We start from the raw sequence: 16,421 nt of genomic DNA on the forward strand, positions 1-16,421 counted from the left end.
ACTTTTAAGATGTCTTCCCAATGTTTGTCATAATACTATGTGGAAGGTGTGTGTGTGTGTGTGTGTGTGTGTGTGTGTGTGTGTCAGTCACACACACTTATGGATATTCAATATACAACCATGACAGTATAGACTGAAGCCTTTTCCTGGATTTGGATTTAGATGTCACCATTTTATCTTGGGCATTTCATAGAGGTAAATTTTGGAAATCCATTCAGTCTTCAATTAAGGGTATATTTCAAGTTCATTTTCACTTTAAACTAAGAGGGCTGTTAAAAATCTCGACTAATGCTTTCATTTTATTTCATGGGCTTTTCCTTTTTGGAAATCTTGTTTCCCAGGTTACTGGAAAGATAGATAATACGGTTATTCTAGGAGACATACTTGTGGTAGAGGGTGTCCTAAAAAGCTCTATAAGGGCAACGGAAGAACATTGGGAGTGTGGTTAATAGCTGGAGTGTACTAGAAAATGATTGAATGTGCAATGTTTTCTCTCTCACTGTGTGTGTGTGTGCCTGTCTTTCTGTCTGTCTATCTGTCCGCTCGCCTGTCTGTCTCTTGTTTCTCTCTTTGGGACAGTCTCACTATGTAGCCTTGGCTCTCTTGAACCGCACTGTGTAGACCAGGCTGGCTTGCAACTTGCAGAGCTCTGCTTGCTCTGTATCCTGAGTGCTGGGATTAGAGTGTCCCATCATACCCAGCCACTAATTTAAAAAAAAAAAAAAAGAAAAAAAAGAATATATCTTATAATAATGCATTGTAGATATATAATTAACCATTTTAAAATAGTTTTATAAAATCCCTGACCATTACCACGATGTAAGTGAGTACATTTCAATCACCCCAAAGTAGCAAATATTCTATTTCTACCTCTTGGTATAGGCTTTTTTCCTCTAAGATTGCCTGCTCTAGACATTTTCAGTGAACTGCAATCATAGATATGATATTGCTCGCCTAGTATAAGGAACATTTTTTAGCTCCACACTGCTGCAAGTGTTAGCATTTTTTTTTTATTGATAGGGAGCATATCATCATATTTTATGTCACATTTGTTTATATTTACCAGTTGGTATCAGTTGAAGTGTTAACAGTTTTTGTATATTGTGAACAATGCTGTTATGAACAGTCGGTTATATATATACTAGTTTGTAATTGTTCTGGAACTCTCTCTCTATAGACCAGGCTGGCCTCGAACTCACAGAGGTCTGCCTGCCTCTGCCTACTGAGTGCTAGGATTAAAGCCGTGCACCACCACTGCCCAGCTCAATCTTTGATTTTTTTTTTTTTTTTGATCATTGACTTTTAATTTCAGATCTTAGAACATACATTTTCTTTTGAAGACAATCTGTGTGCTAAGACTATGAATTAATATTATTATTATAATCATTATTTTAAGAGAATATGACATAACCAATTTCAATTAGTCTGATCTTGAATCAGAATTTTTTTCAAAGATTAGTACCAATGTCAATTGTGATATTTTTAATTAACAAATTTAAATGTGATCCTCTTCCATAAAACTAATATCCATTTAGTATTTTCTAGAATAAAGTTTGAAAATGTATATAGATATATCTATCCATTTAAAAGAAGTGTCTGAAATCATTCCAAATCTGTGAGACAAAGTTGACAGAGGTTTACGTTTGTAAGAGCATGGAGTTTGATGTTGCTTTAAAAACATGTTAGAATTAGTTTCAGATGATTTAAGATTTTCATGTTTTCCCCCTTAGGAGCAAAATACTACATCTGGGATAAGTGAAGGCCTACAGTGCTGACCGTGTACTGTTACTCATTTATCGTTGGTAGTGAAGTTGCGATGAGCTGCCCTGTGGCTGTATTTGTTACATTACCAAGGTCCTAATTTCAAAGAACACAGTAAAAGGATTTCTTTCTTCTTCTTTTGATATTTACAAATGCTAAATTTTTAGTCAAGAATGCAGCCTTTACGATGTCTCTCATGCGCATTAGGAACCATCCAAGCAATACATGGAGATGTGTCTGAGCTTCCCCCTCAGATCTTCTGACTCCAAGGCAGTGCCCAGAGCCTCCATTTTTCAATAGCATGCCCCATAATTCTGGTGTGGATTGCTACACACAATAACAGATAGATCATTTCTCTCATTTCACAACCGGGTCTCCTGTCCACACAGTGTCACTCACTGCACATCATTAAATGCAGTCCGTTTACACCATCTTCAAAGGCGGGAACTTTTACGACCCACCAAAGCGGACAAAGGGAGTTTTTGACTTCTATTCTGCTTTTATTTCTTGTATTTAAATTTGCTCTTTTATTGTTTATAATGTACTCAATGAAGGGTATAGAAGTATATCATTGCAATTACAAATAGTAAAACTAAATTGATTGTTTTAATTAGCATATAAATTTGTTTATACCCGCATCTCTGCGATCCTACCTTTGCTGTATCAAGTGTTACCCTTCATTTAGAACTGATAGGTAATTTTCTATTGATGTTAATGAACTGCATAATTTTGCTCTCTTATAGGTGATGCGTTTCCTTGGACCATAAGTTTGCGTCATTTCAGCATATATACGCTTCTTGGAAAGCAAGTGACACTTTCCCTAGTGGAGCCTATGGGGTGCACGTCTACTCTAGCAGTCACCTCCCAAAAGCTACTTCCTCCGGGACCAGATGGAAGGCATTCATTTGTTGTCTGTCTCCATGTAGACTTGGAGTCATTAGAGATAAAATGCTCTAATCCCCAGGTATGTGCATTGGATTTATAAATGCTAAGTGTGTTAAAAACATGTTCATTCCTCTTATATCAAATGACTTCTCTTCTGTTTTACCCCCCCCCTTCCCTGTCCCCTTAAATCTGGTCATCACCATTGTTGTGACAAGACCAAGAATGTTTGTGCAGTTATGTAAGTTTTGTAGTAAGAATGTGTCGGTGATAAATAAATTCATCTTTTGGCTGGTAACATAAAATCTATTGTAGTTGTGATGATTTGAAATTCTGATGAACAGCTTGTTTTACTGTTGAACTGGAGGGTGTCCTGAAGTGATAATTTTACTGAAGTATAATTTTTAATCAGATGCTCACAAACTGTTTTCTTCTCTTGCTGTATTTTAAACTAGAAGAGAACAGTTTCATAAAGCCCTTGCTACTCCCATAATATTTCAGCTTTAATATGCCTAGCATGTTATATTCTGGTTTCACAATTAGCATGAATTCATATCATCTGAGTTCCTCCTGTAAATCATTAGTTAACATGAAATTTACCTTTTTTAACTTCAAGTATTTTGTATATTTTCCACAAACAGTCAACGTTGAATACTTTTGCAAGTTATGTTTTTAAAAACAATCCCTTTTAGCATATTATTTAATCTGAAAGGCCAATATTCATAAATCTCTATTCCACCTTTAGTAGTTATTAGTCAGTTTTGAATTATTGATAGAAGTTTCACTATCATTCCATATTGTAAACTTCTTTTTCAGAGCAATGCAGCTCTCCTATCTCCTGCCTGACGCTTTAAATATTTACTTATCTATTTATTTATGGGGTTTACATACATACCACAGGTGAGAAGACAATTTACAGGGGCTGTTTATGCCCTTGCATTATTTGGGTCTTGGAGATGGAACTCAGGATATTGATCTTGGCTACCGGTGTCTTTATACCCAGAACCATCTTGCTGACACTTGCTGCCTTTCTCTGTTATTTGCTATAATAATATTGCTTTATAGTACTATGTTTACTGCTCTAGTTGGTGGCATGAACCTGGGAGAACGTGGCTTAAAAGTGATGCAAACTGAAGTTTCATGCTCTGGCCAATCTTACTCAGAGTATCAGACAGTTTATACTCTAGGGTTTAAGAAGTCACCCGAGTAAAGCGTACTATTGCAAGGACTAGCCACATGTGGCAAAACCACTTTTTCCGCAGAGGTCCATGAATAACAACAGCGGAAGTAAATTCACTCCTGTCCTCACCTGGGACGAGCACATAAACATGTTTGTTCCAAGAACAATTCGGTGTTTTTGAAGAAACTGAAGTACAAGCAAGACTCTCTCTTGTCTTCTTGGATTTTCCTCCCAAACACTCAGAATCCCCCTGGCACAGCTCCATGCTTGGGCTGTGTCCTAAAGTGCTGTCAAGGGGAACAACTACGGCAGCAGTCTCTCTGTCCTAAGTGGCTCTTGGAATGCTATTGCTATTGGCTGTTATACAGTGTTTCCAAGAGTGAGAGACACTTGAGTTAGAGTTGTTTCCCTCTGGGAGCAGAGGTGCGTTATTGTCCTATCCCCATTATCTCAGAATGTGATTTTATATTTAGTGAAAGGGTCATGACAATGATAGTGAAGGTAAAATGAGGCCGTTAGAGTGAGCACTAATCAGTTTCATTTAAAAAGAGGTTTGGATATAGACCTACAGGCAGACAGTAACAGGAAGGCCATAGAGTGTGTGCCATGCACTTGTGGGAACAGAACTTGCAATGTGCACCTACAGCTCTCAGGACACCCAGGTCAGGAAGAAAGGCCAGGAATGCATCTGCTCTGGTCTCAGAGGGTTGTTCTAGTGCTGATCTCATGATTCATTATTCATGCTCTGGAACCACAACACAACATTTCTGTTGTTTTAAGGCACATCAGTGATGGTTCTCAGTTACTTAAGTTCTACAAAATAGAACATGAAGGAACAGATTCGACTGTATATGCATTTCCCAGCTTTCCATCACAATAACAGTAGTCTAGGTAATGACAAAGTAAGATGTAACAGGATGTAGAAATAAAAATGGCTGGTTTGTAATGTTTCCGAGAATAAGAGTCCGAAACTGTTTAAATTCCCAAGCTCTGGAATTAATTCCTTTTCTCTTCCTAACCAGGCAACTCTTTCCTGGTTGCTCAGAATTGGAGCATAAGCGATGTGGGCAAGCGTTCCTCTCTCCCTCCCTCTCTCCTCTAATGAAATCAGGCATTTTTGTTTTCACCTGGCTTCCTTGGTCCCTGTGTAGACAGATTGCTGAGTGAATAGCTGTTAATTCAAATTGTGAGTGTGGGTTTCCACTTTATGTACTAGGCCTCACTGGGTATATTTAATGTTCTAGACCTTAGTGGCTCTCCTGTCATGTTCTGGATCTCAGTGAATATCAACTCAGTGTTCTAGACCCCAGCTGCCATCCATTTTATGTGATAGTTCTCCAAAGGGATCCATTCCATGTTCTAGATATCAGTGGGTATCCATATCATGCTCTATATTTTTAACAGGTACTGATTCCTTGATCTCAGTGGGTATCTATATCATGTTCTCGATTCTTAGCAGGTATTGATTTCATGGTGTAGATCTCAATGTGTATACATTTCGTGTTCTAGAGTCTTGGTAGGTATCAATTTCATGCTCTAGATCTCACTGGGTATCCATTTCATTTTCTAGAATCTTAGCAAGTAACAATATCATGCTCTAAATCTAAACTTCCAGCTGAATTCCATCATTTATGTGACTATTTTCTTCATCTCTGAATATTTAAATGGCAAAACATTTTTTTATTTATCCAGTACTTCATGCTCAAATTGTCATTGCTGTTCAGTTGCCTTCACATACCGTTCATAGGACAATTCCTTCATAGATACTTATTTTTTATTCATATCTTAATCTAGTTTTACTGAAGTACACTTAGATTACAGTAAACTCTGTGTTTGTTACCCAGTTTGAAAAAGTCCGAGATATCTTCACTTGTTAAGCCATCCTAGACGCTATCCTCAAAAGTTGTTTATATTCCTGTGAAACCCAACTTCCTTTTCTCAGACATTTGTGTAGTTGGAATTATGCAGTTGTGATATTGCTTAGCCCCTTTCAGCCTACACAATTACTTTTAGATTAGTTCACATTTTACACGAGTCATTCCTCTTTTTATTGCAACATAACATCCAACTATAGGATTTTTAGTGCTTGTTATTAAACATTTGGGGTTTTCTAATTTTGAGGTATTACAGAATTTTAGATGTTTGTTTGAATTCTCTGCAGACATCAGCTCTTGTTTTTAGGGATACTACTTGAAATGGCTGAATATTATAGTAGATATATACTCTTTTCAAAACTGCCAAACTGCGTTCAAATTTCATATTCTTGCCATTAGAAAATGAGAGTTTCTATTACTCCGTGTTAACAGATGTTTAGTTAGGCTTTTTAGTTCTACACATCCTAATTTTGTTGTGATTTTAGTTCTCGGTGTTTTAGTTCAACTCCAAGGTTGAAAGTTGATCATTTATCCTCAAAATGTTTGCTTTATTTGGGAGGAGAAGTGATGTGTTAGCAGGTTTTTCTTTGAAAATAAAATTACATTGGAGGTTTATGTCATTGTTTATTTGCCAGGTTAAACACATGTGTTTCTTACATCGTTTGGGAAAAAAAACACACACATAACAGTTGAAAGAATTAGAAGTAGTAACAAAAACAGTATTGTGCCTCTTAATTAAATAATCTTAAACCCTGAGGAGTAGAACTTATTTTCCTTCATTAATGTTCCCCTTGTTAGACAAGTCTTTTGTTTACAAAAAAGTAAAACAATCATTTTTAGGTGTTTGGGTTGCAACAAAGTTATTTAAGAGAAAAAAAAATCTTTCATTATGAAATAGAAAATGACCTGAAGTATTCTTTCTATAAATTTTTTTGTTTTTGTTTTGCTTTGTTTTGTTTGGTGGTATCTATAGCCATTAGATATTTTAAAACAAGGAATATCAACTACTGGAGACTCGATGACTCCGTATACAGAGAGCGGTAGAATCCAGTGGAGCCCACACTGCTTTGAATAGGGAGGCACTGCCAGCATGGCCTCTGTGTCTGTTCTCCCCTCATGAGGCATGAGGAGTCAGCCCCAGCATCTGCATGTGTCCTGGGGCTGAAGCTCCTTATAAATAGAAGAATTTCACTTTTTTAAAAATGGCAATCAGAGCATGGCACTCAGCTGTGGATTTACTTTCGTGTTTATTTCCTCCCCCGGGGCTTGTTTTATACAAGATATGCCAATATGTTCTCATACAAATTTCATGATTAATGCTTATTTATAAAATCTTGTATAAATATCTTAGAAGTCAGCCAAACAATTTGCAAGTTAAACAGTTTTTCCTCTTTCTCTGAATTTTGGAATGACATATCCCAGGGGAAGTTGATGGGATGTGTTTTCTATCTCTAGAATTCTCGTAATGTAACATTTTTCTTTTCCTACTCTGTTATATCTCCTCTCTCACTTGCCCTGAAAGAAATCCCATTTCAGATTTTTATCTCAGAAATTATCTGGAAGGCAGGATGAGTCACTTCATAGTTCACATTTGCCGGGGTGTATGTTTGCTTCGTACTTTTATTCAGCTCCCTGTGCTAGAGGCTTTTGTGCTTGTCCCATTATCATATCTTAACTGCACCATAACAACCTCTGCTGATCATGCTACTTCCATTCACAGAAGTGCTTCTTTGATTATAAAACACCACAGTAAGAGTTTGACGCTAATGTAAACAAATCATGAACTGTGATATCCTAGGAGTTATCTGTTTTGTAGACCCTTATGTTTTTGGACCTGTGAATTTTCTCATTATGTAGCACTTTAGTGGGCTGTGACTAGAACTTAAGAACTTGATTCTTATCTGCCCCCCCCCTTTGTGCTCAGGTCCAGCTGTTTTATGAATTGGCTGATACGATGAGTAAAGTCTGGAATAGGATTCAGAAGAGAGGGAATCTTAGTTCATCCTCAATCTATCCAGAGAGCATGGCAGGCCCTGTCCCTGGTTCTCCAGTTCGGAGCAGCGTTGGCACGGCTCTCCCAGACAACAGCACGTGCAGCCCGTCTGCTGACATAGTAACTACCACTGAGGTAAGTGCCTTTGAAATTGTTACCCAATGAGAGGTAAAACACGATGACATTCTCTGTCACTGTTGGAAGTGGAAGTGACCCTTCCACCACAGATGCTGACAGACTGAGAAGGCTCCTGAGGAGCTCTTGTGTGCTCTGTTCGATGCTGTTCTGTATTACATTCTGTTTCTTTGAACATCAAGTCATTTTAGCCCTTTGAGTAGGCTGTGAGGTAGTCCAGGACTGTGCAGAGTCTGGTGTGCAGTAAGGGTCCTTGTGGGAGAATGGAAACTTAGAAGCTGAGTGAAAAATAGGCTTGTGCTCCTCCTGTGCTTAGGGCCGCCGTAAATCAGGGTGTAAACTATTGTCTTCAATTTAGGGGTTTTGAGCCCTGTAGTCCTCAGTGGCCTCCCTTCCTTTCGTCATAAATTCAGCTTTTCATTTAGCACCATAAGGACAGATGGAATGCCATTGCCCCTTTTATATAGTAAACACTTTGCAGTGACCCATTTAATATCCTAAAGTGAAATATGACATAAGAAATGTTATAAAAACAAAGATGGTAGAATGTATATATGTATATATGTGCAGTATTACTAAGTTATAAATGAAATTAATATTAGATCCAGTAATACATACTTCACTCTGTGAATGCTATTATATAACTATTATAATTCATGGTCAAGTATTCAGATACATGTAAGTAGAAAGAAACTTAGAATTCCTATGCAAAGGCTACAGGTAGAATTATATAGATCTATATTAAATACTACAAGTGGTACTACTCTTGTTGATGCATGGCATTCTGAAGGAGTGATGAACTTTTCAAACAGGTTTCAACTGGGCATGGTTTGGTATTCATTTCAATTTCTGGGACCATTACTGATTAAATGGTAATGGGTGGGAAAACGCGTAATGAGTTTTTTTTGCCCAAATCTTTATCAGCAGCATTTTTGACAATGTGATTCATCTGTGAGACAGTGTCCTTTGTGCAGGACTGACATATTCACCACATGACCTTTTTAACCTTCAAATCCTAACTTTTAAATTTCAGAAATGACATTAAACATTAAATCAACCTAAAATACCCTTTCCCCTTTCCATTTCCAGCTCCCACTCTTTGTCCCTTCCTGCTGAGCTTCTTGTTAAGAACCACTGTTCTGCAGTAGGTGATGGTAGATGCTGTAGTTAACATCCCTGTGGAGAACCACTGTTCTGCAGTAGGTGATGGTAGATGCTGTAGTTAACATCCCTGTGGAGAACCGCTGTTCTGCAATAGGTGATGGTGGATGCTGTAGTTAACATCCACTGTTCTGCAGTAGATACTGTAGTTTTGGTTTTGCACAGACAAGACTGTTTCCTGTGGAAACAAAACACTTGAGAAAAATATTGAGGCACAAGTAAGGGAGATGTTAGTCTGTTTTTCTAATTTCACAAATCAGTAAGAATGAATGAACTGCACATAGCAGATTTTATCTGCACTAAGCCTTCAGAACAGCTTGGAAAAGCGGTTTCTTTCCCCCACAGCCAGCTTCTGTTTCTGTTCTCATAAACCTCAAGAAGTACAGTGAGTTAAGTGGTGGGATTTTTTTTTTTCTCTTTTTCCAAATGAGGAAGAGATGGATAAATTAGCATTCTGTTAGAGAAAGTACAGTGAATTCTTCCATGTGGAGCCTCAATGTTGTTGCTTTCAGAAGCATTGATAAATTACAGGCAGCTACCTGATTCAGTGTGTAGCAGCTTTCAAATTTATTTACTGAGTACTCGTTGAAGTATTTTACCTGTTGTGATGCAGTAAGAGAGTGATTCAAGTGTAGAGTAACAAGTTGCTAGACAAAGATGGCTACAGGAAGTTGAACAGGCAGTTAGATTGTTTTAGTAGAAGATAGAGAGGATTCATTAAAGAGTTGTTTGATAAGCTCTGTGTTCACAAGAATGTCAGTCTTGAGACTTGATGTTACGGAAGTATTCTTTTGAAAAGAGAGGTGTAAAAATTATTGTAAGAATAGGGACCTCAAAAAGTCTCATAGCTTCTGGGCGTGGCTATCCATCTAATTCACAGTGGGAATGATATGTGCTGGAATCACAGGTATGGAAGGCCTGGTGACCTGAATGTGAGCTGTCATGTGGCACTTGTACAGAAACCATTATAGGTTTTTCTGGGAAATTTATTGATAGTTTGGTAAGGAATTAGTATTTCAACTTTTAATAAATTAGAGATTTTAATAAATGAGACTTGCATACAGTTTTGTTTTATAGAGTTGCTTTGTAACAGACCAGAAGAATGGTCTTCATTTGTCAAAGTGAAGACATTTTAAATGGAAGAGATGAGGATAGTGAGATCAACGGGTGGGGTGGGGGATTATTCATTCACTTAAAAACTAATTCTGAGCTGCAGCTAAAGGTCATTGTACACCACTTGCTGAGTTCCCTAGCTCTACAGATAAAGGTTAGTGTATACAACTTGATGAATTTTTGTAGGCCTGGGATCAATCCCTAGTTAGGCCAAAGTAACAAAGGCAACTTACTATGACTTTAATAATTTTTTTCAATGGCTGCAGGCCAATTCATCTGAAATTGGAATGTTGACTTTTCTCAGATTTTGTTATAAAGATGAGCAATGAATTCTATCAGACAGGGTTTGCTTATTAATTTATTTTTTAGTTTGGTTTGACAAAAAAAAAAAACCTAAATATGAAAGGATTTTAATGCAAAACATTCCAGAATTATTCTAGACAGTAAAACTCCCACTTACTCAATGCATAGATGCACTATAAACCCTTCTCTAAGACATCACAGGCCAAGGGAATCAGTGAGTTAGCATATTAGTCAGCAAACTCTTGGTTACAAGTTTTTAATAAGCATATCCTTAATATTTTGTTATTTTCTAACAAATAGGCATTGATTTTAAGAAAAGTATTATACATACATACATACAGTTTGTTTCCTTTTGTTTTTGAAACAAGGTCTCATTATACACCCCTGGCTGGCCTGGAATTAGCGACATTGGCTGGGCTATCGTGAAACTCACAGATCCACCAGCCTCCAGAGAGCACCACCCTCCTTGCTATAACAAAGTAGTATGAACAGACAGTAATAGAGCTGCTGTGGAGACCTTGTAATTAAAAGCTAACTTAATATAGTTTTTAACTATGGTAGTTTAAAAGGCACGTGTGTATATCACAGATTGCCTGCTCGCTTGCTTCTGGGGCACATGTCAATTTTTGTCAAGGAGATTCACAATAGCTCAGAAATACGGGCATCAGAGGGGAAAAGGAAAATCAGATGTGGTGCATTGCCTTTGGTAGTAACCTGGCCACTGGATAGAGCTGGTGGTTTCTTTTGTGTGAGGGGTATTGTTAGATCTGACTGCTTTGCTGCTTTTCTCTCCTTCATTGTGGTCCTTCGTTCTCTGCTCTAAGAATGACTTCCCTCTTTGGAGAGGACTTTTGCAGAATTTATCAGAAGAGCAAAGATGTCTTCTCGTTTCTGTCAACAGCAGCTGTCTTGTTGAAAGAGATACATCCCACAGAGAGATCTTTTAGAACATTTCCATTCTGTGCACTATGAAATGAAACTATCATGAATTAAAGTTAGTAGCACCCAGAGTGACTGGACCAGCTCCTCACTGTGACTCTAGGTTTCTGAGATCTGTGGAAGCACTGTAGAAATAGGCAAATTGGATTTTTACATCTGCAGTGTCAGCATCACAAGAGATAACCTCCATGCTTTAGCATCATAATCTGCACCTCACCCATACCCACCCCCACCCCAGGACAATGTTGACACTCTCAGTTCATTGTATTCCCTTGAATACAATCTCTCTCCCTCCCTCTCTCCCACCCTCCCTCCCTCCCTCCCTCCCTCTTTAAATTCTGCGTTTCATCATAATGGGATGACTTGTTTTGCACTAGTTTTATTCCTCAGTTTTTGTTGGGGGTCTTTTGATACTGTTTTGTGATTTTTTTTTTAAAGTTTTTGTCTTCCTTCCTTCCTTCCTTCCTTCCTTCCTTCCTTCCTTCCTTCCTTCCTTCCTTCCTTCCTTCCTTTCTTTCTCTCGAAACAGTGTTTCAGTATGTAGTCCTGGTTGACCTAGAACTGGCTGCCAAAGTCAGGTGGGGCAGGAACTCAAATCCACCTACCTGTGCTGAGACTAAAGGAAGGCATGTGCCATTGCACCTGGAAATATTTGATTTTTATTCAGTTGAGATTAATATGAGTCTTTCAAAATGAATCACAAAACATAGATTCATTTTCAAATATTTAACTAGCCCTGGACATCTGGAATTCATTGTATATTTAATTTTTACATTTCTTGTAGCTATTTTTTTGGTGGGAGGTAAATTCTGGCTGGTTCTCCCTATAGCTTCCCCAAAATTCACTGTGTGGACCAAGCTAGAGCTCTGGCTGTCTCTACCTTCTGGATGCTGGGTGTTAGTGTAAGAGCTGTGAGCCACCACATTAGACCTTCTAGCTTTTCTGTCTCATGATAACCTGGCCATATTGTAGTATGAAATAGCTTGGAAAGTATTTCTTTGGTTCTATTCTGTGGGGGCATGGTTTTGATAAGAAAATTCTAATGATCCCTATGTATCTCTATGCTATAAAATAATCACAACTGAAAAGACACTAGGTGTTATAGTTGAGCTAAATAAAAGATGCTTTGACTTAGAATGTCAGAACAGAGGGACTGTGACATGACATGCATTAGAAGACAAAGGACATAAAGGTTTGCAAATGATCCCAAAAGAGCATGCTCTCCTAACTCCTGTACTGCTGGTATGTTAGAAACCACACTTATTATATAGCTATTTATTTTATAGGATCTGATTTGTAGCTGTATCTGTCCTCAAACTTGGTTGCAATCCTCCTGCCTCTGAATCCTAAGTGCTGGGATTAGGGACATATATCCCACAACCAACTTAGCAACTGAATTCTATACTAGTTATTGACAACATAATACTTGTGATAAAAATCTGAACCACTCAAGCACTTAACCAATGTCCAAAAAAAAAAAAAAAAAAACTGTTGCTGACCATTTTGATGTCTTGTTTTAGTGCATAACTAATAGTTTTATATTCCACTCAGCATTATTTTTGTCTGTATTTAAGTATACACATGTGAGTCAGCTTTCTACTTTGGGAAGTCCAATCCATTAAAGGGATTAAAAGAGATGGTTGGAGGAGCTAACTTCTAGAGCCTTCCACTAAGTTCTCTATGTGTAAGGTTGTCTGCTTCTTTTGTAATTTGGATGACTTTTAGTTTTTGTTACCTAATTGGTCCAACTAGGACTTATAGTATTAACTTGATTTTACATTCATTAAAAAAAAAATAGGCAGTATTGAAAAGTTAAATTTAATTTTAACATTTCACAATTTTCTTTATTGTGATGGGAAATCCATGGCATGGTTTTGATTTTAATGAGATTTTGTACAAAGAGTTAAAACACATATTGAAAAGTTGGCCTTGATGTTTTTTGGTTTCCATGTTAATTCTGTATTTATGTTGTTTTTAAATTTAATAAGTATTGTTAAATATTATAAATAGAAATTAAATTGTGTAAATGAGCAGTTTCCATTGTTTCAGAGGCAATTTTGTTAAACAGTGATTATTTCAGGTTCTTGTTGGATGTGTCTTACAAACTTTTTACCATAATCCATTGTCCATCATCTTCATCATCAGAACATAGTCTCAATATATTTTAAACCCAGTATAGGGTAAGTTCTAAGATACTGTTCCTAATATATAGATGTTGAAATAATTTAGGGTATATCTCTTAATAATGATTAAAATTAAATCTCATTTGTCATAGTACATAACCTAGGGATATATGTACATGTTTAATTATTTCGCTATAATTTTTAGAAATACATAAAGCTATACATATAAATTTTAATATCATTAGTCATTTTAAACAAAATCAGTTTATAATTTTATCAAATTAGGGTTTTTGTTTTTTGTTTTTGGACAGATATCACTTATGTAGCACTAGCGGGCTTAGAATTTACTATGTAGTCCAGCCTGGCCTTGAACTTAGAGAGATCTGCCTGCCTGTGCCTCCACAGTGCTGGGATGAATGTGCACCACCGCTACATCTAGGTGGATGTAGTCATTTCTTCAGTCTTTTTTTCCCCACTTTTTTCACTTTCTCATATCTCTTGTGCATAGAAGATTGTTTCCTTGAGGGAATCAAAAAACTTGTGCTGATTGTTTCTTACCAGTGAGGGTTCATGAAATTTCCTTACGGTGGAAGTAACCAGAGGATAAAGCAACGGTTTTAGAACCTTGCACTGTTAATTGCAAAACATGTTGCTTCATGACAGAGTGGGCAATGTGAAACCAAGCCCTTTGTCCCACATATGTGTCCGGTGCTCATTTGAAAACTCTCAGGTGTAATAACATTTTTGCCTTAGACTGACATAGATAATGCTTTTTTCTTTATTTTGCTGTCTTGTTCATTTCTTCTATTGTGAACTTACTTTGAAAAAAACAATACAAGTATATAAATTATAGTCATTTGTCCTTAGAAGAAAGTGCAATATGTATACATGTATTACAAGCTGAGTTGGGAAATTTAACTCTTAGCTGGGTGCTTAGCACAGACATGCCATTAAAAGGTGAGCCAGATTATGGTAAAGCAACAGATATTTGTAACAACACAGCTGTTCACACAGGGACCCTGCTACTCTGCAAGTGGTTGTGGAAGGCTAAAATGGTTGCAGGCCAGTGTGGGCTGCTGGGTGATTTCCAGTCAGCTTCAGCTACATGGGGCAACACTGTCTCAAAAACCTGACAGTCAGTAAAGGAAGAGAAACATCTAAAATGCCAAGTAAATGCCTAAAACACCAGTTCTCCTTAAAACAGAGACTGATTTGTTTAGAAGCCAGTTTTACCCAAAAATTAACTAGAATTGTTTATTAATGCAGAAATTAAGTTGGTTTATTGCTTTAAAAATAGTTTCTGATTGAACATCAATTGGTTAAAAACATAGTCCTCTGTAACGGCAAAACCATTGTCTTTTAACTTTTAACACTAAGTGCCTTTAACTTCATCAGGACACACTTGATCTTGTTCAAACAGACCTTTTGATGATAAATTTAGTGTTACAACTGCAGTTGTAAGGCAAGTAAGAATTTTCTGAACATCAGACTTACCTTAATAATTAGGTGGTTTATCTTCAACTCCAGGGAGAGACTTTTATTCAAAATATGCAAATTCTGGCATTTATCTTCTAACCCTTTAAAGCAGTTGGACCAAACAGTATGTGAAAATGAGTCAGATAAGTGAAGGTTCTTGTTTACCCTTTGTCAGTTATCAAAATGTTTTCTGTTTAATGCATTCCGTCCCCTAAATAATCATATCACAGAATCTAATATTAGAGTTTTACTTATCTATGGATTCAAAAAATTCAGATGCTCTTGTACAAAAGACACAGTAATCTGAGGCCACCTTAATCTTTTTAAATTTAAGTCTGTTGTTTCATCAGGATTCACTTTGAAATTTCAGTTTTGAGTTTAGTAATGTCTAATTCAAATCTCTATTCAAGGAAGTCATTGGTCTTTTTTTTTTTTTTTTACTATTATTTACAATTTCAAGTATGTTGCTGTCTTGTACCTGCTTGTGTAAGCCAAAAGTATTGTTTTTAAATGCCTGGACTATGTACTTGACTAGAAATTAATCTAGTGACAGTAAGTACATTCTAACAGTTGTTTGTCTTAAGTATAAGCTTTTTGTATGGTCCCAGACCATACATTGATGCAACTTTACTGAGCAGTGGCAGCATGCTTACATGCTCGTGCAAGCACTACAAATGCATCCGAGCTGCCTGCCTTGGAGTCTGTGTCGTGGTACACTGGGAAGTACGAGGGAGACTTCAGTGCTGCCTTTAGAAGCAGCTTTCCTGGAACAGTGAGAACAGAGGTTCAGGGGACTCAGCAGGGCACTTGTTAGTGCTGACTGAAGAGCAAACAGCTGTGGAAGTGTTCAGCCCTTGGGGAGCTTATGTGATTGAACAGGAATGCTGGACTTATTTTGATAAGAAGGAATAGCAGTGTGGCCAACTGTGATCTTCCCTGAGCTCTGAAGTGGGCCCACCATAAAGGGCTGGAGTGTTTGTTCTTCCAGATGAACTGAGATAAATTTACCTAGAAAAATAAACTCGGTATTTTGGTTAATTTGCCAGGAACTTTTTATTTTAGGCTTGGATTAAGGAGGTATGGGAAAATAGTTCAACATTGCCATTTTGGGTGCAGTTTTCACTGTAGATTTGCAAAATAGAGAAGGAAATTAGTGCAGACACACGTTTACCAAGATCACAGCAAACATTGTATATCTGAAAGGAAAAATTAAGACTGCATGATGAAGTAGTATAAGATGCTCTCTTGAGAGTTCTTCCTAAACTGGGCCCCAGTTCTCAGTGTTCCTAGTAGGGCACTCAGTAGCGATGAAGATGAATCAGATGTTGTTTTCTTGGCTGCTTTTCTCCCCGGGCATATGTTGGTGGTTGGAAGATTTGATCAGGAATGTTTCTGATTTTAGGAACTGTTAAGGAAGGTGTAACAGCTGCAGTGTGTCTTCTTTTAGTGATTTGACTTTGCAGAAGGTGTACTGTTTTGTA

The 16,421-nt window shown here is 37.3% G+C and overlaps 1 protein-coding gene across 1 annotated transcript in view; it reads left to right on the top strand.

The window, feature by feature from the left end:
• The window catches only part of Vps13b (vacuolar protein sorting 13 homolog B), a 408,041-nt gene that overhangs the window by 169,011 nt on the left and 222,609 nt on the right, over window positions 1–16,421 (top strand). The window contains exons 24-25 of the mRNA XM_051202586.1: window positions 2,505–2,725; window positions 7,622–7,825. Coding sequence (XP_051058543.1) covers window positions 2,505–2,725; window positions 7,622–7,825 — 425 coding nt within the window. The remainder of the gene's footprint in view (window positions 1–2,504; window positions 2,726–7,621; window positions 7,826–16,421) is intronic.

The sequence above is a fragment of the Phodopus roborovskii genome, unplaced genomic scaffold (assembly GCF_943737965.1).
Source record: "Phodopus roborovskii unplaced genomic scaffold, PHOROB, whole genome shotgun sequence".
Classification (NCBI taxonomy): domain Eukaryota; kingdom Metazoa; phylum Chordata; class Mammalia; order Rodentia; family Cricetidae; genus Phodopus; species Phodopus roborovskii.